At 38.3% G+C, this 24,215-nt stretch overlaps 1 protein-coding gene across 2 annotated transcripts in view; it reads right to left on the reverse strand.

Annotated features, from left to right (window-relative positions):
- The window catches only part of PLCL1 (phospholipase C like 1 (inactive)), a 451,746-nt gene that overhangs the window by 74,889 nt on the left and 352,642 nt on the right, over nt 1–24,215 (reverse strand). For both annotated transcript variants that reach the window (XM_089330113.1, XM_002712372.6), the window contains exons 2-3: nt 10,603–13,077; nt 8,012–8,215 (exon numbers count right to left, since the gene is read on the reverse strand). In XM_089330113.1, the coding sequence (XP_089186239.1) occupies nt 8,012–8,215; nt 10,603–13,023 (2,625 nt within the window). In that variant the 5' untranslated portion in view covers nt 13,024–13,077. The remainder of the gene's footprint in view (nt 1–8,011; nt 8,216–10,602; nt 13,078–24,215) is intronic.

The following is a 24,215-nucleotide window of genomic DNA, read 5'->3' on the forward strand; positions in this document are numbered from 1 at the left end:
GAAATTGGCAAACAAAAGAGCTGCCTGCACATTAATGTTTATTGCAGCTCAATTCACAATAGCTAAGACCTGGAAACAACCTAAATGCCCATCAACAGAAGACTGGATAAAGAAATTATGGGACATGTACTCTATCGAATACTATACAGCAGTCAAAACCAATGAAATCCAATCATTTGCAACAAAATGGAGGAATCTGGAAAACATCATGCTGAGTGAACTAAGCCAGTCCCAAAGGGACAAATATCAGATGTTCTCCCTGATCGGTGACAACTAACCAAGCACCTACAAGGAAACCTGTTGAAGTGAAATGGACACTATGAGAAACAGTGACTTGATCAGCTCTTGTCCTGACTGTTGATGTACAATGTAATACTTTATCCATTTTAGTATTTTTTTTGTTCCAGTACTACTGGTTGAACTCTGTAATTAACACACAATTATTCTTAGGTGTTTACATTTTAACTGAAAATTTATCCCTGTTAAATATAAGAGTGGGAATAAGAGAGGGAGGAGATGTACAATTTGGGACATACTCAATCGGACTTGCCCCAAATGGTGGAGTTAGACACGTGCCAGGGGATTCCAATACAATCCCATCAAGGTGGCATGTACCAATGCCATCTCACTAGTCCAAGTGATTAATTTCAGTTCATAATTGATCACACTAATAGGTCTAAGAGTCAAAGGGATCACACAAACAAGACTAGTGTCTGCTAATACTAACTGATAGAATCAAAACGGGAGAGAATGATCCATCATGAGAAGCGGGATACACAGCCGACTCATAGAATGGCAGATGTCAGCTCTTAAGGCATTCGGATCTGGCTGAAGAGCCCATGAGAATATTTTAGGCACGGAAAGCCAAGACACTCTGGCAAAAAAACAAACAAACACCTAAATGAAAGATCTCTGCAAGTGAGATCCCAGTGGAAAGAACAGGTCATCAAAGAAGGAGATACCTTTCTCTGAAGGGAGGAGACAACTTCTACTTTGACTATGGCCTTGTCTATATAAGATCAGAGTTGGCGAACTCAAAAGGCTTCCATAGCCTTGGAAACTCATGACAAGAGCCTAGGGTGATTACTGACGCCATAAACAAGAATGTCAATTGTTAGTCAATTGTTAAATCAACAACAGGAGTCACTGTGCACTTACTCCTCATGTAGGATCTCTGTCCTTAATGTGCCGTACATTGTGATTTAATGCTATAACTAGTACTCAAACAGTATTTTTCACTTTGTGTTTCTGTGAGGGTGCAAACTGTTGAAAGCTTTTTTAATATATGCTAAATTGATCCTCTGTATATAAAGAGAATTGAAAATGAATATTGATGTGAATGGAAGCAGAGAGGGAGTGGGAGAGGAGAGAGTTGCGGGTGGGAGGGAAGTTAGTGGGGGAAAAAGCCATTGTAATCCATAAGCTGTACTTTGGAAATTTATATTCATTAAATAAAAGTTAAAAAAAAAGAGGAAAAAAAGAAAAAAGCAATTAGAAGCAACTATTAATGCAAGGGCAGACTATTCCAGACACATGCAATGGCCTGAGATGGTAACAAACTTGGTCTGTTTGAAGAAACAAAGAAAACCAGTGTGGCTGGAGGAGAGTAATCCCAGAGAGAGAGTATCAGGATGAGAGCAGTGAGGCTAGAGAGACAGGGGAGGCTGGAGGGGCAGGTGAGACTGAGGAAAAGCAGGTGAGATACATGGGCAGGGTCAGCTGACAGACTGCCCCATAAAGCCACATTAAGGAATATAGATTTTATTGTGATGGGAAGTCACTAGAAGATCTTAAGCAAGAAGTGACATGATATAATCTATACTTTAAAATGATCACTCTGCACATCATAGGAGATTCCCTTTGAAATAAATAGAAATACATCAATAAATACTAAACCATTAAAGATGCCAACCAATGCTATCCAAATCCTAGAAACTAAAAATTATACTGTTTATTTTTAAGGCCAATATTATCATGACATGAGTCTGTCCCTACCCAGATGATTCCAGAAAGAAATACCCAACAGAGATGTCAATCATGTTTTCAATCGCCACTGCAGTCTATTGAGTTTACTATTTAGTTTAAGAATATTTACACTCAAGGCTGGCACTGTGGCACAAGGGGTTAATTTCCTGGCCTGAAGCGCCAGCATCCCAAATGGGTGCCAGTTCGAGACCCAGCTGCTCCACTTCCAACCCAGTTCTCTGCTATAGCCTGGGAAAGCAGAAGATGGCCCAAGTGCTTGGGTCCCTGCATCTGCGTAGGAGACCTGGAAGAAGCTCCTGGCTCCTGGCTTCAGAATGACACAGCTCTGGCCGTTGCAGCCAACTGGAGAGTAAACCATCCGATGGAAGACTCTTTCTCTCTCTCTTTCTCTTTCTCTCTCTCTCTCTCTGCCTCTTGTCTCTCTGTGTAACTCTGACTTTCAAATAAATAAATAAATCTTTAACAAAAGAATATTTATACTCAATTCTTTACCAAAAATGAAAAACAATATCCACAGAGAACTGTAAATGAAGAGTTCATCAAAAGTGTTTCTGCTTTGGGGGCTGGTGTTGTGACACAGCCATTTAAGCCACTGCCTACAATGCTGACATCTCATATGAGCAACACTTTGAAGTCCCGACTGCTCCACTTCTGGTCCAGTTCTCAGTTCCTTGCTAAATGGCATGGGAAAGCAACAGAAGATGGCCCAACTACTTGCACCCTACTACCCATGTAGGAAACTGGGAAGAAGCTCTGGGTTCCTGGCTTTGGACCTGCCCAGCCCTGGCCAATAAGGACACTTGGGGATTGAACCAACAGACGGAAGATCTCTGTACATATACCTATCTATCCTCCTCTCTGCAACTCTGCCTTTCAAATAAATTAAATTAAAACTTTTTTATTGGGAAAAAAAAGCATTTCTGCTTTCTATTTTAGCCTCTTAATTTGAAATTTTGTTAAACCACATTCTATCTGCAATCACAAGTTTCATTTTAAAAATACAGATGAGGAAGAGATTGATATTTAAATTTGGCTTCAGCAGACAAAACTGAATAAACATCATCAGACACTTGGGAATATGAAATGGAAATTGCCCAACCACAGTCCAGGTGCATTTCTGCTTATTTACAGGCCCAGCTCCAGGAGACCTGGTTCCCCTCAGTGAATGATTTTTCTTTCTTAACTTACAAGGGAAGAGGAGGAGTAAGTAATTTCTGCTACCTGTCTCTATGGCAACTAATACTCTAATTACACCTCTTCTATGACAATTATACTATTCACTAGATAGTTTTCAATCCTCACTTTATGATGAAAAAAAACTGATTTCATGAAAAATGAGATACAGGTAATAACTGAACTTTCCCCCCAGCAACCATGAAGTACAGTTTACGACAGGTACAACTATTCATGAATGGAATGGGCTCTGTGGATTTTTCTTTTTTTCTTTTGTAAGTTGTTTATCTCAAATGTTTTCTTCTAGTTGTTTTCAATTATCAAATAATATTCCTTTCTTAATATTTATTTTTATCAATTATAAAAATAGGCTCATTATAAAGAATTTGGCAAATATAGAAAAGCATAAGCAAAAAAAAATAAAATTGGTTTTCCTAATTACAAAGAACCAGTATTAATAATAATCTGCCAGTATTTTAGATGCACAGACATATAATATTTAAATCCTATTGTGTACACTTTTTTTATTTAACAGGCAGAGTTAGACAGTGAGAGAGAGAGAGACAGAGAAAAGGGAAAGGTCTTCCTTCCCTTGGTTCACCGCCCCAAATGGCCACTAAGGCCAGCACGCTGCACCAATCCAAAGCTAGGAGCAAGCTGCTTCCTCCCGGTCTCCCATGGGGTGCAGGGCCCAAGCACTTGGGCCATCCTCCACTGCACTCCCGGGCCACAGCAGAGAGCTGGACTGGAAGAGGAGCAACCTGGACAGAATCCGGGGCCCCAACTGGGACTAGAACCTGGGGTACCGGCACCGCAGGCGGAGGATTAGCCTAGTGAGCCACGGCACTGGCCTATTGTGCACACTTTTTTTTTTTTTTTTTGACAGGCAGAGTGGACAGTGAGAGAGAGAGAGACAGAGAGAAAGGTCTTCCTTTGCCGTTGGTTCACCCTCCAATGGCCGCCACGGCCGGCGCACTGCGCTGATCCAATGGCAGAAGCCAGGTACTTCTCCTGGTCTCCTATGGGGTGCAGGGCCCAAGTACTTGGGCCATCCTCCACTGCACTCCCAGGCCATAGCAGAGAGCTGGCCTGGAAGAGGGGCAACCGGGACAGAATCCAGCGCCCAGACCGGGATTAGAACCCGGTGTGCTGGCGCCGCAAGGCGGAGGATTAGCCTAGTGAGCTGCGGCGCCGGCCCTGTGCACACTTTTTGTAACCATATTTTTTTCCAAATATATTATGAGGAATCCTATGTTACACTAAATATTCTAAGATGATTTAATAACTTCTGCAGAGTCCATAATATGGATTGTGATCTTCTACTCTACTAACCATTCTACATTGACATTATTACATATAAATGTTTATGCACTTAATTATTAACTTATGCACAATGTTTATTAGCTTAGAATAATTTCAAGAAAATAAAATATATGGAAAAAATTAGTAAGCAAGTTAAATTATATTGCCAAATTTTTCTCCAAAAACTTTGTTTTCCTACTAGTGGTATATGGAATGCTTTCCAGTTCTTCAAATTCTTGATCGGTTTTACTATGTTGAAAAAGAAAAAAAGCCAGTTTGACAGAAAGGAGTGTATATTAGTACACTTCATTAATTTTCTATAATTAAAAACTTATTTAAAGTTAAATATATTTCTATAAAACAAATTCAGACTTATTAAATGATGAACTTGTTAAAAATAAATAAATATATTTTTAAATTTTCTTTAGGTTTTTTTTGAGGGGAAGGAGAACACATATATAATTAGGTTCATGGCCTAATAACTTACATAGCAGACTACTTCTCATCCTCTACTATCCATTCTCCTGTCTCTTTTTTTTTTTTTTTTTTTTTTTTTTTTTTGGACAGGCAGAGTGGACAGTGAGAGAGAGAGAGACAGAGAGAAAGGTCTTCCTTTTGCCGTTGGTTCACCCTCCAATGGCCGCCGCAGCCGGCGCGCTACGGCCGGCGCACCGCGCTGATCCGATGGCAGGAGCCAGGAGCCAGGTGCTTTTCCTGGTCTCCCATGGGGTGCAGGGCCCAAGCACCTGGGCCATCCTCCGCTGCACTCCCTGGCCACAGCAGAGGGCTGGCCTGGAAGAGGGGCAACCGGGACAGAATCCGGCGCCCCGACCGGGACTAGAACCCGGTGTGCCGGCGCCGCTAGGCGGAGGATTAGCCTAGTGAGCCGCGGCGCCGGCCATTCTCCTGTCTCTTAGTAACAGAAGAGATAAATTCTAGCCCCATGAAATGACATTTGCTTTTGCAAATCAGTGTGACTATGCATCAACTCCAGGCTGATGAAATCTAAGCAAAAGTGATCTATACTATTTCAGAGAAATGTTCTTTTCTTTCTTTTCAACTTTTATTAAATAAATAAAAAATTCCAAAGTACAACTTTTGAATTATAGCAGCTTTTCCCTCTAGAACCTCCCTCCCACTTGCAACCAACCCATCTCCCACTCCCTCTCCCATCCCAGTCTTCATCATGATTCATTTTCAATTATCTTTATATACAGAAGATCAACTTAGTATATACTAAGTAAAGATTTCAACAGACTGCACCCACACAGACACACAATGTATACAGTAGTGGTGGAGTAGTAGTTTTACCATTAATTCTCATAGTACAACACATTAAGGACAGAGGGCCTACATGGGGGGCAGGTGCACAGTGACTCCTGTTGTTGATTTAACAATTGACACTTTTATTTATGAAGTCAGTGAGCAACCGAGACTCTTGTCATGAGCTGCCAAAGCTATGGAAGCCTGTTGAGTTCACCAACTCCAATCTTATTTAGACAAGGCCATAGTCAAAGTGGAAGTTCTCTCCTCCCTTCAGAGAAAGGTACTGACTTCTTTGATGGCCCGTTCTTTCCGTGAGATCTCACTCACAGAGATCTTTCATTTAGGTCATTTTTTGCCACAGTATCTTAGCTTTCCATGCCTGAAATACTCTCGTGGGCTTTTTAGCCAGATCTGAATGCCTTAGGAGCTGATTCTGAGGCCAGAGTACTGTTTAGGGTTTTTGCCATTCTATGAGTCTGGTGTGTATCCTGCTTCCCATGTTGGATTGTTGTATCCTTTTTAATTCTATCAATTATTTGCAGACACTGGTCTTATTTATGTGATCCCTTTGACACTTAATCCTATCTTTTTGATCAATTATGAACTGAAACTGATCACTTTAACAAGTAAGATGGCATTGGTACATGCCACCTTGATGGGATTGAATTGGACTCCCCTGGCATGTTAGAGAGATGTTCTTAAAGGCAGAGTATATGGGGCCTGCGCTTTGGCATGGGAGTAAAACTGATGCCTGTCTCACTGGCATCTCATATGGGCAGCAGTTCGAGTCCCAGTTGCTCAGTTGCCAATCCAGCTCTCTGCTATGGCCTGGGAAAGCAGTAGAGGATGGCTCAAGTCCTTGGGCCCCTGCACCCACATGGGAGACCCAGAAGAAGTTACAGGCTCCTGGCTTCAGATCAGCCCAGCTCCGGCTACTGCGGCCATCTAGGGAGTAAACCAGCAGATGGATGATCTCTTTCTCCCTCTCTTTCTCCCTCTCCCTCTCCCTCTCTGTAACTCTGCCTTTCAAATAAATAAGTAAATCTTTAAAAACAAAAATAAAGGAAGAGTATATGTCCTCCTTCCCACTCCCCTCTCCCCCATCATTTCTGATGGCAGAAAAGAACATGTTTTCAGTGTCAGCTGCCATTTTGGACCAGGAGGTTAAGAGGTGAAACAAAAAACTCAATGTAGCATGATGTTCCTAAGAGCTTTGCAGAAATATAAATCTGGAGGGCTGAGCTCCAGATTTCTTATGTGAAAAAGTAACACTTCAAGTGTTTAAGCACAATTAGGTTGTATTTTTTCGTTGTTGCATGTAACCAAACTTATTCTTGATTGGTATCAGTTATTTTCACCATCTTTTGTCTCTTACTGATTTTAAGAGTTTTATTTTTTTTAAATTATGAATATAAAGAGAACATATTTTATGCATTCAGTAGGGTTCTATTATAAGTATACTTGTATTTACACTTTGGCATACAGGTTTCAAATTTTTCCCAGACTGTCATTTGCTCCATAATTTTTTTTACTGAAATAGGGGATGGTGGCATGGCTCAGGATGTTAAGCCACTGCTTGTGATGTCAGCATCCCATGTACAGGTACCAGCTTAAATTCCAGCTGGTCCCTTTCTAATCCAGCTTCCTGCTAATGTGCTTGGGAAAACAGTGAATGATGACCCAAGTACTTGCGTCCCTGCCACCCACACAGAAGACCACAGAGCTCCTGGCTTTGGCCTGGCCCATATTCCTCTGTTGTACTCATTTGGGGAGTGAGCCAGAGAATAGATCTGTGTGTGAGGGGGAGGGTATCTTTCACTATTTTGTTCAAAGGAATAAGTCATTTAAATTCTATATATTCAGGAAAAATGGTTAACCGGATTATCTTTGGAATCTAGATTCCAGAGATATCTTCTGTCTCAATTACCATAAGGCAGCACTGAAACTGACTTCCTATTGGCATACAATTAAAATGGTTACATCGCAGTCTAAAGCCATTCAGACGATGAAAGTGTAAATACTTTTGAGGATGTGCTCAAAAATCAAGCTTTGCTAAAGCAGACATTTTCCACTTGTAATCTGTGGAGCTCTGGATTCAAGGCACTGCCTCAGAGGTCTCTCTAGGACTTAGTGGAAGCTGATTGCACCTGGCTGTGCCTGCTACCTTCCCATCCATGCTTCAAAGGCCATCATTCTATTATGCATTGGAGCTCCACAAAAGGTCCCCTGTCATTAGTGATCTCCTATACACACAGACAAGAAACATGGAGCACCAACTTCCTACCAGATCATAAGCAGCAAGCATCTTTTTCTGTACTTCTGGAATTGCACCCAGAGGCTCCAGGTAAGGAAAGCTCTCTTTCATCACAAGACAAACCGAGGGAGTGTTATCGCTGGTGATGAGCCGAGAGGACAGCGTCAACAGGCACTGCTTCAGACTGGCGATTGGAGGGAGTCCACACAGCTCCTTAATGGACACTATCGCGTTCTATGAGGAAGAAAACAGAATCACATTTCTGATCACGGGATACGTCACCCACAGCACTTATGGGTTTACACAAAAGTATAGCTCCAGGTTTATATCAAAAGTATACCTTAGAGACATTTATAATTTGGACTAAACTAGGTAACAACCGGCTGAAAATGTTGTGATATGAACAGAGATAACACAGTGAGCTAATTCACATTATGCATCCCTTATCTTTCTCCACTTTTAGCAGTTACCACAAATATGCCACAAAAGCAAAAAAGTACAGAGTGCTTTCCAAAGCACAGCACAGGAATGTTCACATAAACTAGCACTGGCTGGTTGTGAACATCTTATTTGATTTGTATCATGAAAATCAGTGACTGTGCATTGGACAGCATCTTTTTTAGGTTTTTCCCAAATAGCAGGCTGCTATTTAGCTCACTACCGTGAAAGCTGTTCCTTTGTGATTCTATCAGAAATGCACCTGACAGACACAGACTCACACACCCAAAACCCATTTCACTTAGAGCTACATTTATCCATCTTTGTAAAAAATTCATTTGAAATAGGAATTATAGCTATTTTACATTTTATTAACAGTGAACAATACCTGATCTGTGTCTCATAAGCTTAGTTATAATGATCGCATTCATTTTTCCACTATTAGGCTCTAAATAATCCTTAACTCAAAAAACTTTAAGATAATATAAATTATTAGAAATACTAAGAAAAGGCCGGCACCGCGGCTCAATAGGCTAATCCTCCGCCTGTGGCGCCGGCACACCGGGTTCTAGTCCCGGTTGGGGCGCCGGATTCTGTCCCAGTTACCCCTCTTCCAGGCCAGCTTTCTGCTGTGGTCTGGGAAGGCAGTGGAGGATGGCCCAAGTGCTTGGGCCCTGCACCCCATGGGAGACCAGGAGAGGCACCTGGCTCCTGCCTTCGGATCAGCACAGTGCACCGGCCATGGTGGCCATTGGAGGGTGAACCAATGGTAAAGGAAGACCTTTCTCTCTGTCTCTCTCTCTCACTATCTACTCTGCCTGTAAAAAAAAAAAAAGAAAAGAAATACTAAGAAAAACTTTAAATTTAAATAATATGGAATTAGTGAATATTTAATAATATGGAAGATGGAAATGATATAGTCAAGATTTATATAAAATATATTTCTAATATATAAAATTAGATATAAGAAATGATTTATAACTAATCTAAGGACTTACAATGGTACTAGAATTATATCAGGAAAAACTCACAAAGAAGACACTGATACTTGGAGCCTATTTTTAAAATGAAGGCTTAGGCAACCTACTTCAAGTTAAATACTTACAATCTATGTTACTTTTGTACAATACCATTTGTAATACCAATTGTAATATACAATACCAACTGTAATATGTAGAAAAGTTCTTAATTTCTTATAATTTACATTCTACCTTGAAAATAGGGATTTTGGTGAATGTTATTTAACAATTTTTAGCTAAAGGAATAAAACTAATTGTGTTGAATGATATTCACTTTGTGCACTGTAGGTTCTTGCTAAAAGTTTGGTTTGATTGCTTCTCAAAAACACCAGCCTAGAATAAATACATTAAATACTTCTGGAAAAGAGTTTGCAACTATCCCTGATTATAAGCATTTATGAAACAAAGAGTTTCTACATGCTGAGGCTATGCAAATTCTATATACTTTTATTTAATTCTTATAATAATCCTATAATAAAAGTATTACTATTTTTCTTACCTTTTGCAGAGAACATTGATGATCAGAGACCTGAAATAAGCTATTTAAGATCACACAGGGATAGATTTAATGCAGAATCCATGTTCTTTCAACTAAACCACATGTCTAATAAAAGGCTAATTTTCAACAAGTTTAAGTGACAAACTTTGCTTTTTTAGTTTTGATTGTACTTGTGAGGAGTCACTTATGATTGTCAATGTTATATATTCAAACAGCTCAAATAACCTAACAGGTACTACATTTGTGTCTTCACATTCTCTTCCACAATTATACCTGCATATATTTTACATATATACTTACAATTAGTGTATATTAGTACATAAATATATAATAGTTTACATATGAAACACATGATCTTTTATGTTCTTTTTCTTATTGTTTCATATGCACATGCCCATATGTCAATGCAGTTATGTACTAAGGTTATTTAATGTACCTAATGGCATTTTGTAGCATTGACACCCTTGACTTAGTTCTGGCCAAATTGACATAGCATTATCACAGGCCATTATCACAGGCCATTCTGCACTTAGTTCACTGGTACACACAGGTTTACACAAACTTTTAATAATTTTTTACAAATCATACCATTAATTAAACATGTTATTTACTGGCAAAAGAAGGGTAGGAATAAACAGAGAAAGAACATGGGAGATTTTTCCTACCTGCATATTTTCTCTCATGTCTATGGCTTCTCGTAAGGGATGAACTGCTATTTTAAAGATGTCATCTACAGTTTTAAGACCAATATTCCTGAGCATGGTATATTCCCGAACTTTCTTCCCCATTCTCACTGAAAGGCTGCGCTTCTGTGCCTTTCCTCCTCCACTTCGATTAGTTATTGCTATGTGGACAAAGAGGGTTACATGCTCCATGACGTCACCCACAAAAGAGCGCAGGGGAACATGCCGATATCCAGGCTGCAGACATTCAAACGGTATTGTATATTGCCCTATGAACTCATCCCCAATGTAGTCATCATCCAAAACAACAAAACGGATCATGGCCAGCTCAGGTAGGTTTACTTGAAACTCAAAAGTTTCATCAAAAATAGGATTATCACTGTTCTGTTGTACAGTTTTAGTTCTTTGTTCTGAGCAGTCTGCTGGAATCCCATGTATCTCTACACAAACATAGGGATCTATCACATCCCCTTTGGCACAAGCTCCCTTAGGTTTTGGGAAATTCTGACCACTGATGATCTTGATGTGGAGAGCCAGAGGAGACACCCCAGGTACAATGCCCTTTGTGTTTGCACTGAAGTAAGAAACTTCATCCCGCATGATAGACGGCCTCAGAACATAACCACATCCTCCATTCTGAAGAAACCAGCCAGTGTGAAGGTCCATCATCGGACCCGGAGTCTGAAAATTCATGGCCACAATCTGACAGCCACAATTCCAAAAGTCCTGTGGATTCAAGTTACTGGAATCAATCCTCATGGCGCTTGGATAGACTCTTGATAAGAATTTCTTATTATAATTTACAAAATCCTCTGGGTATTCATTTGCAATTCGGCTAGCCTCTGTTTCACTAAATGAACAGATTTCCCAATAGTTTTGGCTTTTCATAGACAGTTCAAAATCCCTGTACTGAACAGATTTACAAATAGATACCAAATCAGAGAGCTCCCTGCAGAGCCAGATTTGTTTCTGCTCACCATTGTAATCTACTGACATCCTTCGAGACATTTCAGCTTCTTCATCCTCATCCGTTACTTCTCCTTCTAACATATCTGAATCAGAAGGCAATTTCTTTCCTTTCACAATGATCATTCGTTTTAATTTTTCTGGTGAGGGGAGGTAGGATTCTGAGGGCAAAGGTGCTTCACCATACAGTTTATCACCAAAGACTTTTTTCATCTGTTGAGCCATCACCTTCTGCTGTGATAGGGAACAGTGATTTCCCAAGCAAAGAATAAGTGGGTATTCAGAAGCAACAAAAGCAAACTTATTTATCACCTCTATGACACTTCGAAAGGAAAGATGTGCTGCCATGTTATTTCGATTACAAAGAATTGGTTCATTTTCGGAACCATCACTTACATCAAGTTCAATGCTTCGACAGCCCATTTTCAAAGCTCTGACATATCCATTGATATCAGCTGGTCCCCTGAACTGGTCCTCTATTAGATAGGTATTATGAGAGGCATTGATATAGTAGTGAGATAATGGCTGGGTCATATCTTGAGAAACTTTCTTTTGCTCAGGATCAAAAATATCACATTCTGGTGACAATAAATACTGGGTAAATCCATCAATTGCAAGAAACCCTTTTTGACGTCCCTCTTCAGAAAGCTCATATCGCCTGATGATGTCTAAGCACATATCCTCAGTGATATGACTGACTCCTTGCTCAGCTTCTAGAAAGAGCATAAGGTCATTGGCATCCAAATATTCTTTGTTCTTAGATATCTGTACAAGTAAGAAATACACTTCTGGCCTGGTGCAAAGTTCACAAAAAGCTTCACAAAATTCCTCTTCTGTCACACGAGTAGTTAGTTTTTCTTTGCTCTTCTGAATCTCTTTAAACTTTAACCTGATCTTGGATTCCTTCAGGGTAGGGTTGAGTTGTTTTATTAACTCTACAGAGGTGTCTTCCAACATAATCCCATTCCCATCAACATCTGCTGCTTCAAACACTGTTTTCAACCACATAAACCTTGGTGTGTTCTGGTTACCCTCTATAAAGTCAAGGGGTTGCTTACTTCTAGAAACCAGGTACCGTAACCCAGACACCCAGATATTTGCTACATCTGCTGAATTGGCAACTAAGTCCAGAGACTCATAGTTTTCCCCATGGAGTATGGAAAAGGCACAGTCCTCACAAATCTGGTCAGCAAGGCCATTGTTTCTGAATGTTTCCGTGTTCTTCCCCAGTCTGATCTCTTTTATGGCAGAAATATCAAGCTTAGCTTTCTCCAAGTCTTTCTTAGAAGGCTCCCAGCGAAGGGCTTGGAGGTCTGTGTCCAGAGTGAAAAAACGGTTGTAGATGCGAGAATTTGGCCTGACTTTCTTCAGTTCACAGCCAGCTTGCATGAAGCTGATGCAGTCGTTTGCACTGCTAATCTTCTTTTCTGATGGCATGCTGCTGAAGGACACAGTTTTCTTTCTTCCACCACATTTTTGGTTCGAAGGATCCTGTAAAATAATTGAAAAGGATGAATTGATTCCCTTTCTAAAACAGATAGCTAGAGTAATACTCAATGAATTTCTCGCACTTCACTCAGAGATTATGATTATTTGAAGAGACTACCCTAAAATTTATCTTGTCACTGGTTCAGAAAAGAAATTGCTAAGACAATTGAAACTAGGTTCAGAAAAAAAAGTCTTATTTTTCAAATGCCCATGTGTCCTTTGAAATAAAATCAGATATTGGGTTGATTTTAAATCTCTCTTGCTTGTTCATTGAAGCAGATATCTAAATAACCTCAACCAACAGGACATCAAAATTCATCTGTTCAAATAGTGGATCTCAAGCAGGTTAATTATTTATTGTTGTTTCCTTCTTGAATGCATCTGGGTCTTCTCAACTATTGTTCTTCTTAAAATGGATCCAGTCTCTGAAAACTCATAATTATAAGGTGACAGATTTTATCTTAATCCTGAACTATCCACTATGCCTATAACCGCAAATTCATTTACATTGAACATCACTGATGTCATTTAAAACTGGATATTTCTTAATACTTTCCTCTGCTCAGGCCAAATGATCAACTTAATAATGCTCTGACCATATCATCAAGTCATGAATTCTCCCAGGAATAAGTCTTCCAAAAGTATATTAATGCACATTTAAGGCATGCATTTTATGAGTGCAACAAAAAAGGCAGCAGTGCACATGCCGAGGGTATTGCCCTTAGGGCAAAAATAACTAGTCTGAAATTAATTATGATTATTCCACTCATTAAATGCATGAGTTTGGGTAAGTCACTTAACCTCTCTGAATCTTAATTTCTGCTTTTCAGCTAGGAATTAATAGCCTTTATATAAGAGAGTATTTCATAAGATTCAAGGACTCAAATAAAAAGTTTATCTTTGTGCAATATTTTTGAAATCCATGCATAAATTTTTCATAATATATGTTTCCACATACTTTTTAAAGACAATGCATATATTATAGCATAATAGTGACACTCAAAAGAGAAAATGTGCTTGGCTACTCTTTGTAAACTCTAAGTGCTCGGAAGCTCATTCTTTCTAAGAGAAGGGGATCATTTCCTTAGATATCCACTACAGGACCACCTGTAGGCAGTGACCAAGATTTCGGGGGTAATCAAAAAGTTAATTCATTCCTGCCATCTGAATATTGAAGACAAATCTTCATTGATAAATTTAAAATATTTTTAAAACAGCCATATGAAACACTGAAAAGTATAACCAAAGTTGCAGGAGCCATATTTTTCACAGGCATTCTTTCAAAGCAGGGTAGATCCTTTCTAGAAGGCATCATTTAATTGGCCCTGCCTGTGTGAGCCTCCCTAACCATAATTCTGGAAAGACAGGATGATTTATTATTCAATTGACTAAATTCTGCCTGTGAAAAAGAAACAAAATTTGTTTTAGTTATGGAATGTTGGTGGGGTGATTCATTGAGTCAACCATATATCAGATTTTCAAGTGACAAAGATATAAATTACCCAATTTGGATTACAGAGTACTGCTTCTTGGTGCCCTGGCATTTAACAATTTAGCTCTTGCTTTTCCAGAGAATTGTTATTTTTAATTTCCCCATACTGGTCATTTTCCTCATCTTTAAGTTAAAGAACACTATAAATCTTTAGCTGTTTATATCCAGATGCTCTCTTAGAACACATTTAAATTTGTTACAACCTACATGCTCAGAAATATCAGATGTCTGTGTGTATTTTCCACAGCATCAAGGTAGGTGCTGCTGAAATAGGATCAATCTAGCCATTAAAATAAAGAGGAAAAGCGTGAATTGTGATGTTAAATTAGACTATGACTCAGTTTTTAAAAGCTAACCATTTGACTTGCTTTTTAAGCTAATGAGAACTTTCACATTAAAAACTGCTTTTACCTAAGTAGATCACGTTCCACATGGAATTATTGTCAGCAGAGTTATAACACCTGGAATTGTGCCTTAAGTGGGGAACTAGTGCTTTCCTAAATGTATGTATATTCCAATGCCCTATGCATCCTCTTGCACTAGGCCTCTCCACACTGTGCTCTCAACTTGAGCTACTGTGTACTGACAAGAACAAAACACTGCTGTCAGATTAGCTTTCTATTATTAAGCCTCTCCTATTTGTGATGATATCTCCTTAAATCAAGACTTTTGTTCCTAGTAAGATAAGCCTTCAGGATATAAATGTTCTCTATCTCACCTAAGAAAGAATCCATCTGCATCATAATACTTATCTCTTGCTCTGACTTTCAATTCCTTCATGATTATAAAATTTACCCCATAGAGCCTTAAAACTTGGAACCAGTGAAAAGCACATGTTTCTCAAGATTTTAATTAACAAAAGACAAAACTCAAAATGTATTGCAACTCCCCCTAATAAGCTAAAAATTTGACCAGAGCCTGTGTGAACAATAGTTAGCTTGTCTGCTAATGAATAAAGCTGATACATATATTCAAATTCAGAACTTGGATACATCTCTAGTTCTTCCATTAAAAAAAGAAAATGTATTAGAGAGCGAACGTGCCGTTCATTCAGTGACCAGGAGATGCACAGGCTCTGGTGAACCTGGAGAGGAGAAGGGGGATGTGATGTTTCAATGGGACAGGGCGGTGGAAGACCCCAATCCTCCCTTGAGCTGCTTTTCTGCCGCAGGCCCTTTGTAAGAGCCCTGAAGCCCCACACCTGCATTTCCCTCAAGAAGATCGTAGATTTGTGGTGAGGAAGCGGCAGAGACTGAAAACAAAACTTGAACTGTAGCTTGTATATCTTCCTTATTAATAAATGTTATAGAAGATAGAATGAGAACAAATTAATCCCAGCTATATAACTCTGGGAAGCCAGGTACTTGTGGCAATTTCCAAGAAAAGAACAGGTTTGTTATCAGTTCAGATGTGCTCTTGTTGGTTTCTCGACCATTAGATGATTGAATTGACTCCAATGACTATGCCCGGGAGATTTTTATAAAGTATGCGGATTTTCAGTTTTTTTCAGAGCCAACTTTCCTCCCTCCAGAATAAAGGCAAGAGGCTAAAGTACCAATTCCCACCCTTCCCCAGGTTTCATTTAGAGCAGCTTACAACAAAATGCTTCAGTCTCCTGGGGTGAATACCATAGGATAATACCCTGTTCCTTCAAGTAAAGTTGGATCGCACATGCTAGTGAAGCCAGGATAATTAGTCAGATATTGAGCTTCATGCCTTCTATTTCCTAAAATTCTATGTTTAAGTTTACAAATTATCATTTCCTAAGAAGAAATCATATTCAGTAAGTTAAGTAATAAAACAAGTAAGTCAAATTGGGAGTATATGGTCCCTGAACAAGTGCAGATAATACTGCTGATCTTAGAGTTAGTGTCTTCCTAAATCAACCAATATATTATAAAGGATTTAATCATTAGAGTCAAAAGAAAGCTGATGAACTAGCAAAGTAAAGAGCGAATGTTTTGCTCTTCTTGTTAAAATAATATGACATTAATCTAAGAGCATGTTCTCATTTCAAATTAACAGAATTCATATTAAAGGTAATTTATATCTAAATTCACAACTGTAAGGAGAGCTGATTTCTAATCTCAGACACAGTTTCAAAGTGCCAAAGAAAATGACCAAATTTTTAAAAGTTTTTTAAATTGTTTAATTATTTTTACAGGCAGAATGGACAGAGAGAGACAGAGACAGAGAGAAAGGTCTTCCTTTGCCGTTGGTTCACCCTCCAATGGCCGCCACGGCTGGCGCACTGCGCTGATCTGATGGCAGGAGCCAGGTACTTATCCTGGTCTCCCATGGGGTGCAGGGCCCAAGCACTTGGGCCATCCTCCACTGTACTCCCTGGCCACAGCTGAGAGCTGGCCTGGAAGAGGGGCAACCGGGACAGAATCCGGCGCCCCGACTGGGACTAGAACCTGGTGTGCCGGCACCGCAAGGCAGAGGATTAGCCTAGTGAGCCGCAGCACCGGCCCTGTTTCATTAATTTCTATACATTTTTGCTTACCCATTGTTAGGAATAACATGATTAAATGAGACTCCCACATTATAATAAAAGACATTCAGTTTCTGAAACATTGTATTAAGCTAAATGGGGGGAGGGGGTGTTCGCTTGAGAAAAATGTATACAAATGTTTCCATAAATTCCAATTTTTCTCTTTCTGAGCCCAATATCTACATATGCTCCAAGTTCCTTAACAAAACCTCACAAACAAAATTCTTTTTCTTCACAACACACTGGGAAACCCTAGAGAAAATCTGCTAATTTAGTGTAAGCAAAGCTTCAGGTCTCATCCATGAAAATATTAAACTATTTCAATTTAGTAATTTCAGGGAAAACACATAGTGAAGCAACACAAAAATGAGAAGGTGCTTAATGCCTAAAATTGCATCCTTAAGAATGGTAAAAAAGGTGTATTTTATGGTATGTATATTTTAGCAACACACACACAACACACACACACACAGAATCCTGAAGCATTAAACAAAAATTAAAAATGAATGAATGTATCCTTCTTTCCCTTTAACTCCAAAATTTGTTTTATTGAGAATTTATTGTAAGAAAATAGTCAGAGATCGTCAAACCATTTATAGGTCTATTGATTGCCAATAAACTTGTTATAGTGAAAAATTGAAAATACAAATCTGATCAACAACAGACGCTTTGTTGAATGAATTCCATGGTAGCCCTCTGAGAAAATAATATTTAGTCATCAAAGTCTTATTTTGGGGCCAGCACCGTAGCTCACTAGGCTAATCCTCCGCCTGTGGCGCCAGCACACTCAGTTCTAGTCCCAGCTGGGGTGCTGGATTCTGTCCTGGTTGCTCCTCTTCCAGTCCAGCTCTCTGCTGTGGCCCAGGAAGGCACTGGAGGATAGCCCAAGTGCTGGGGCCCTGCACCTGCATGGGAGACCAGGAGGAAGCACCTGGGTCCTGGCTTTGGATTGGCACAGCATGCTGGCCGTAGCGGCCACCTGGGGCTAAGTTCAAAGGAACATCCATGCTTAAAAACTAGGCAGAGAAGACCTCAAAAGTAACTGGCTGAGAGGTAAGAGAACTGGGAACGTAAGCTCTCATGGAAACCAAGACTTGAAGAACACAGTGCAGGAAAATAAGATCTGAAGATAAACCACTGAATTCAGCAGTTGGTGTGTTGCCACACATCAACAAGAAAATGTCTTACTTTCCTTCAAGATGGTAAGAGTAGAGACAAGAGCAAAAGTCAAACTGCATCCATGAGAGGAGGTGAAAGCAAAATGTTCCAGGAGAGAAGAGCAGGTGCATGCTCTGTCATAGAAAGGAGGGCCAGTGTGTCGACGGTATAATAACTGATGAGTATGGTGACCCAAAATGAGACTGAAACAACAATCAGAGACAGATTGAGATAATCCAGGAGAAAAATATCCTCAAAAATGCTGGTTTTATTGACTTGCGTTGGTGATCAGAATACAATCCAGTTCTGATGCATACTTTCGCTTTTCAATGACCTTATGCACATATACACAATTCTGCTTGGCAATTAGGGGGCTTTTAGAAAACCTATCCCCAAACACAAGGTCGAAGTCTTCACACAAAACTCAAGAGTGTGGGAAAACTGGGGTCGTTGCTATTTTCTTCAAGTGACACATAAGAAAAGTTTGCAATGGTAGAATTTTACCATTTATTCCAATTAAATTTCCAGTTATTTTTCCATAAAATTCCAATTAAGGCCACAAGCAGGTGACTCCATTTATTTATGCTTAACATGATATGACCCAATCCACATCACTACGTGGTACAGTTGTGGTAGAGGTGTTGATATTCACTGCTGAAGAGCAGCTGAAAGTTAACCAAGCTCTGTGAACCATTAGCACTTTCCCTGGTGGCTGCCTAAGTCTAATTTTAACATTCTGAATAGCTATTCTACTATCCAATGACTAAGAATTTATTCTCTGTACCATCTTATAAGTCAACAGAATTAATTAAAGGCAGTGCTAAGCGCATGCACGCACATCTCTCTTACCAAATTACATTTTATGTATTTAACATTATGCTTTATTTATAAAAGGTAATCCATTTAATAAAATATATTAATGCTATCTCCCTTAAGAAATCCACTCCAAGAAATATGTCCTGTGTCAGGGAAAAGAAAGTAACTTAAATACAGGTGACCTTCTAGATATTTTTAAAGATTTATTTTACTTATTTGAAAGACAGAGTTCAGAGAGAGGTAGAGACAGAGAGAGAGGTCTCCTATCCATTGGTTCCTCCCCAAATGACCTCAATGGTTGGAGTCAAACTGATGAGAAACCAGGAGCCAGGAGTTTCTTCTGGGTGTTCTACATTGTGCAGAGGTCTAAGCACTTAGACCATGCTCTGCTACTTTCCCAGGTGAATCAGCAGGGAGCTGAGTCAGAAGTGGAGCAGCCAGAATTTGAACAGGGGCCCATAAGGCTTGCCAGAGCTGCAGGTCTTTAACCTGCTGCACCACAGCACCGGCCCCAACCCTCTAAATTTTACATACATTCCCTTAAATGATTCTTGTCATTTGAAAGCAAAAATAATTGTTGTTTTACAGGAAGCCAGAGTGTATGAAGAGTCTATTTCAGGGAAGTTTCTTTGTATCCTTAATTTCTTTGTTAAACAGAGGAAGTTTCTCTTGTGCTCTATCTCACTACAATAATTTGTTCATTAGTACTCATTAAGAAATGACCCTCTTCACTTTCCTGAGTGTGTCCTTTACAGTAGAAGCAATGACTTGAACAGCCCTTGTCTTGACCTTTGAAGAATAGTTTTCTTTCCATACTATTTGTTGAACTCTTTACTTAACATAGAATTAATTATATGTATATAAATTCCATTGAAAATAGATCTTAGTAAAAAAAATAATAGTAGGGATAAGAGAGGGAGGAGGAAAAGGGGTAGGAGTATGGGTGGGAGGGAAGGCATGGTGGGAAGAATCACCATGTTCCTAAAATTGTAACTATGAAGTTTATGAAGTTTGTAACTGTAAAGCTGTATAGTTTTGCATACATTCCTATGGACTTACTTCTAAGGGTACAGTTTAAAAGCTTGCCATGGGACCCCATATCCGATTAAGCTGGGTGGTAAAAATAGCATTTTAAATGTTAAAGTGATCATATAAATAGGATTAAGTGTTAAAGTGATCAAATAGATAGGATTGAGTGTTAAAGTGGTCGTATACGTGTCTGATAATAATAATAGAATTAAAAAGGAGGGAATGCTCCAACATGGGAAGTAGTCCATACAGGAGATTCATAGAATGACAATCGATTTAAGTAGCACTGTGACCTCAGAATCAGCCCTTAAGACATTCTGATCTGGCTTAAAAGCCCACAAGAGCATTTCAGGCATGGAAAGCCAAGACACTGTGGCAAAAAACGTCCTACATGAAGGACCTGAGTGGTGAGACCCCAGTGGAAAGAAATGGTCATCAAAGAAGGAGGTACTTTTCTCTGAAGCGAAGAGAGATCTTCCATTTTGTCCAAATACTGACAGAGTTTGTGGACTCAAAAGGCTTCCATAGCTTAACAGTTCATGTCAAGAGCCTTGGGTAACTACTGAAATCATACATAAGAGTGATAATTATTAAATTAACAACAGGAGTCACTGTGTACTAATTTCCCATGCAAGATTTCTGTCCTCAAAGAGCTGGATTTTGAGAGTTAACAGTAAAACTTGTTCTCAATGATTTATTTCATTTTAGTGTATTAAGTGGAGGATATTCTTATCTCTCTTAAGTTTTAGTTATGCCTAAGTGTCCAACTCCATTGCTTGTTTTCTTGGGTGCTTCCTTAATCAATGATAAAACTCTTTCTCAAGGAAAAAAATTGAATAAGCAGAAAAAAAAGGAAATGACTATCTACATAAAAGTGATTATCTCAAGTTCTTCTTCTGCAACCATACATCTAGTTAGGGATCTTCTGCAAACATGATTTTTATTATACAGATCCCATGTATTAATTCAAATACAACAATAATTCATACAAATATTGACTGAGCATCTACTATGTACTAAGCATAATATAAATGACTTATTCTTTAAAATTCCATTAATCCAAAAACCAATGTTCCCTGGATCACATGTGCTTTACTCGTTTTACATAAACGTATAAACTTTTATTGTTGACGAAATTAGTAAATAACGTGAAAAATCACTGTATTTAATAAGAGCAAAGTGCATGAACAATGTTTATAAATAAGCCTTAAATATAACCTTAAATAACATTAAGGATGTTTATGGACCAACACCACTAGCGATCATAAAGAACTAATGGGGCATTTTTTTTTAAAGTGGTATCTTTTACAAAGGGCTTTATTGAGGTACTTAAAACCAGATGACTTTATCAAGTTAAGCACTGACACGTTGAAAACCTATGAAGATATTCTTAGGAAAAATACCTCAAAAATACTGCTATTTAACAAGAAAAGAAAAGCAGATGACCTTGCCATAACAGGGTAGCACCTTCAAGAGTTTGCTGGAAGGACCAAGAAGCTGGCATCCACAGTATCTGGGGGTCTAATCATACCACTGCTCTGTTGTTCACATAGTAACTGTCAATAGTCTGACTGGAAAGCATATTGTTAACCAGGATGAGGACTATATTTTCAATAGGGTAATATTTATATAATGCCTCCTAGGGCCACTGGAACAACAAAATCAGGACTAGGAAGTCCCATTCTATCACTTTCATTTTGAGATAAAAGTTTGTTTATCCTCTAGACCATGTTTATCACAAACAAAAAAAGGACTTAGTTTGAAATTTTTAATAAAAATGGGAAGAAACCAACAAACATATAAAAAATCAGTAATAATAAAAGTAAAGAATACCAAAGTCTCTTTTTTGAATCATAATTTAGAAAACACCATATTCTGAACCAATTTGTAAAGTACTATATACTAAGTATATGACACAAACCCACTTATGTGATGCTTATTCAACAAGGATTAAATGTCTTTACCTATCATTGAACTTTGTTCTAAATTCCTCCATCTCCATGATACATTCAAGAAGCAAATTTATTTAAAATGTAATGAAAATCACTGAACTTTCATTGCAGATCTACCATAACAGATAGAATCAAAGACTTCACCTATTTGAAATTGTTTTTCTCTTTTAATCAGGAAACTGAAGTCCACAGAGGTGAGGGAAACTCATTAGATAATGGTTTTGGAAGCTCATGTCTCCAGAAGTCCAATTCATCCTATTGTTCCATTGATTTCTGCCATTTCTCTGTTCCCCACAGTGTTAGGTCACAAACAGTGCAATTGTTCATTGTGAAACTTCACTGGCTAATGGCTTTCTATTCTGAACTCTGATTTTCCCCCTGTCTACAAGCACAGATGCTCCTTTTCGTGTTAACTGCTTTCCTGGGAAAGATCTTGATTCTCTCGTTATTCTTACCAATATCTTCTTGCACTCCTCACAGTCCACTGCTTTTGTACACAGTTATAAGTTCCATAAACACCCCTACTTGTCTAGCCAACATGACTTTTTCACTAATCCAAATGCATAAACTATGCAATAGTGGCTTTGGTAGTACTATGACTTAGCAGGGCCAATAAAAACAAAACAGATGGACACCAATAAATGTCACCTGAAACTATTCTGCAGCTTCTGAGGAATGTCTTGCTACTATCAGTCTTGTATAACCAAGACAGATGCCTGTCTCACATTCAAAAACACTGGGTATCCTTTGTTACTCTTAGCAGAGGGGCCAAGAACCAAGTAGGCTTGGAGACAGAGATATGGCTCTTTCCTCCCTCAGTAGACCCCCCTGCTGAGAAAGGCAGTGAATCATGGCTGAGCTCACACCACTGCCAGCTTTTTTGTTTATGGTACCAAGGTTAATTGGAGGTATTCTTCATGAAAAATAAGGCATATTCCTTTAAAATGAAAGTACATAATGATATAGATCCAAATGCATAATTTTAATACATATATCTTTACTCATATATTTCTTTCAGTGTATTGTTACAGAGATTGAATGTAGAGCCCCAATTATTTTATAAGTATAACTAATGTTTATGGCATTGATCAGAAACTTACATAATTAAGTAGGTCTTTGAATGTATGTATAATTCTAATCTAATTAGCATTATACATACTTAAAATAATTTATTTTAGAAAATAAAATATCAACAAGAATGGAACATTATTAGAGTTCATTTCACAAATATTACTGACAAAATTTCCCTTTCCTTTTTCTATCCAAATAGTTCACAAAATGGTTTTTCCTTCATCATGATTTTATCACTAATATTTCCCTGAAATATAAGATACTAATATATTATTGACACTTATTTAGTCACTTTGTAGGTTAAACATATTCTCAAGTCATCTAAATTTGAATAAACCATACTTAAAAGTGAAAAAAATGCTCAAAATATTTCAATACTATGTGAGCTCCACTATTGATTATTACAGGATTTATCAGAGCTGAGTTTCAGAAACAGATGTGATTCATAAAATTAAGAAAATAATTTACAGCTATACTAACTTACATGCAATAAGAGATATAATCAGTCTTTCTTTACAGTAGGCCGTTTTCATTAATGAAATAGAGTTTGAAAAATGATCATCTTCTAGAAATTCATCATTTTCTGTGCAATACTTCACAAGGACAAGATTCCATTTATATGTATTGCTTATAGATTCCAAGAGGCATGGAAACCATGTAGCTACTAGTGGTATTTCTTAGAGATGGAATCAGTGCCTTTGTACTATATATGTAAGATTCTTATTTAGAAAAAAAATAGAAGATTTCAAATCAATGATGTTCCTTTTAAAAAACATTTTCTAAAAGTATGTGACTTCAGACAAGGAGATTTGATTTCAAATTTACAGAAACTTAATGCTATTCAAACCTAAGAAATAATTTAAACCCATCTTTCTGGACCTGGAGAAGCCTATTGTGTTATTTATCAAATAGATATAAACGCTAACAAATGGACTTTGCATTAGGTCATCATAAACTCTAAGAATTATATTTTGACCATTTTAAATTGCCAAATTCATTATTTCTTCTGTACTAAATCCCGAAGAACAATCTCTCAGCTTCCTAAAAGATAAATCCCTGAATCATGTATCAAATAGAACATCAATTTTCTTGATGCCCCAATGTGATGTGCAAATAGAGCCTTAATATT

Source organism: Oryctolagus cuniculus, chromosome 3 (genome assembly GCF_051225735.1).
Source record: "Oryctolagus cuniculus isolate XC-2025 breed Fujian yellow rabbit chromosome 3, ASM5122573v1, whole genome shotgun sequence".
In the NCBI taxonomy this organism is placed as follows: Eukaryota; Metazoa; Chordata; class Mammalia; order Lagomorpha; family Leporidae; genus Oryctolagus; species Oryctolagus cuniculus.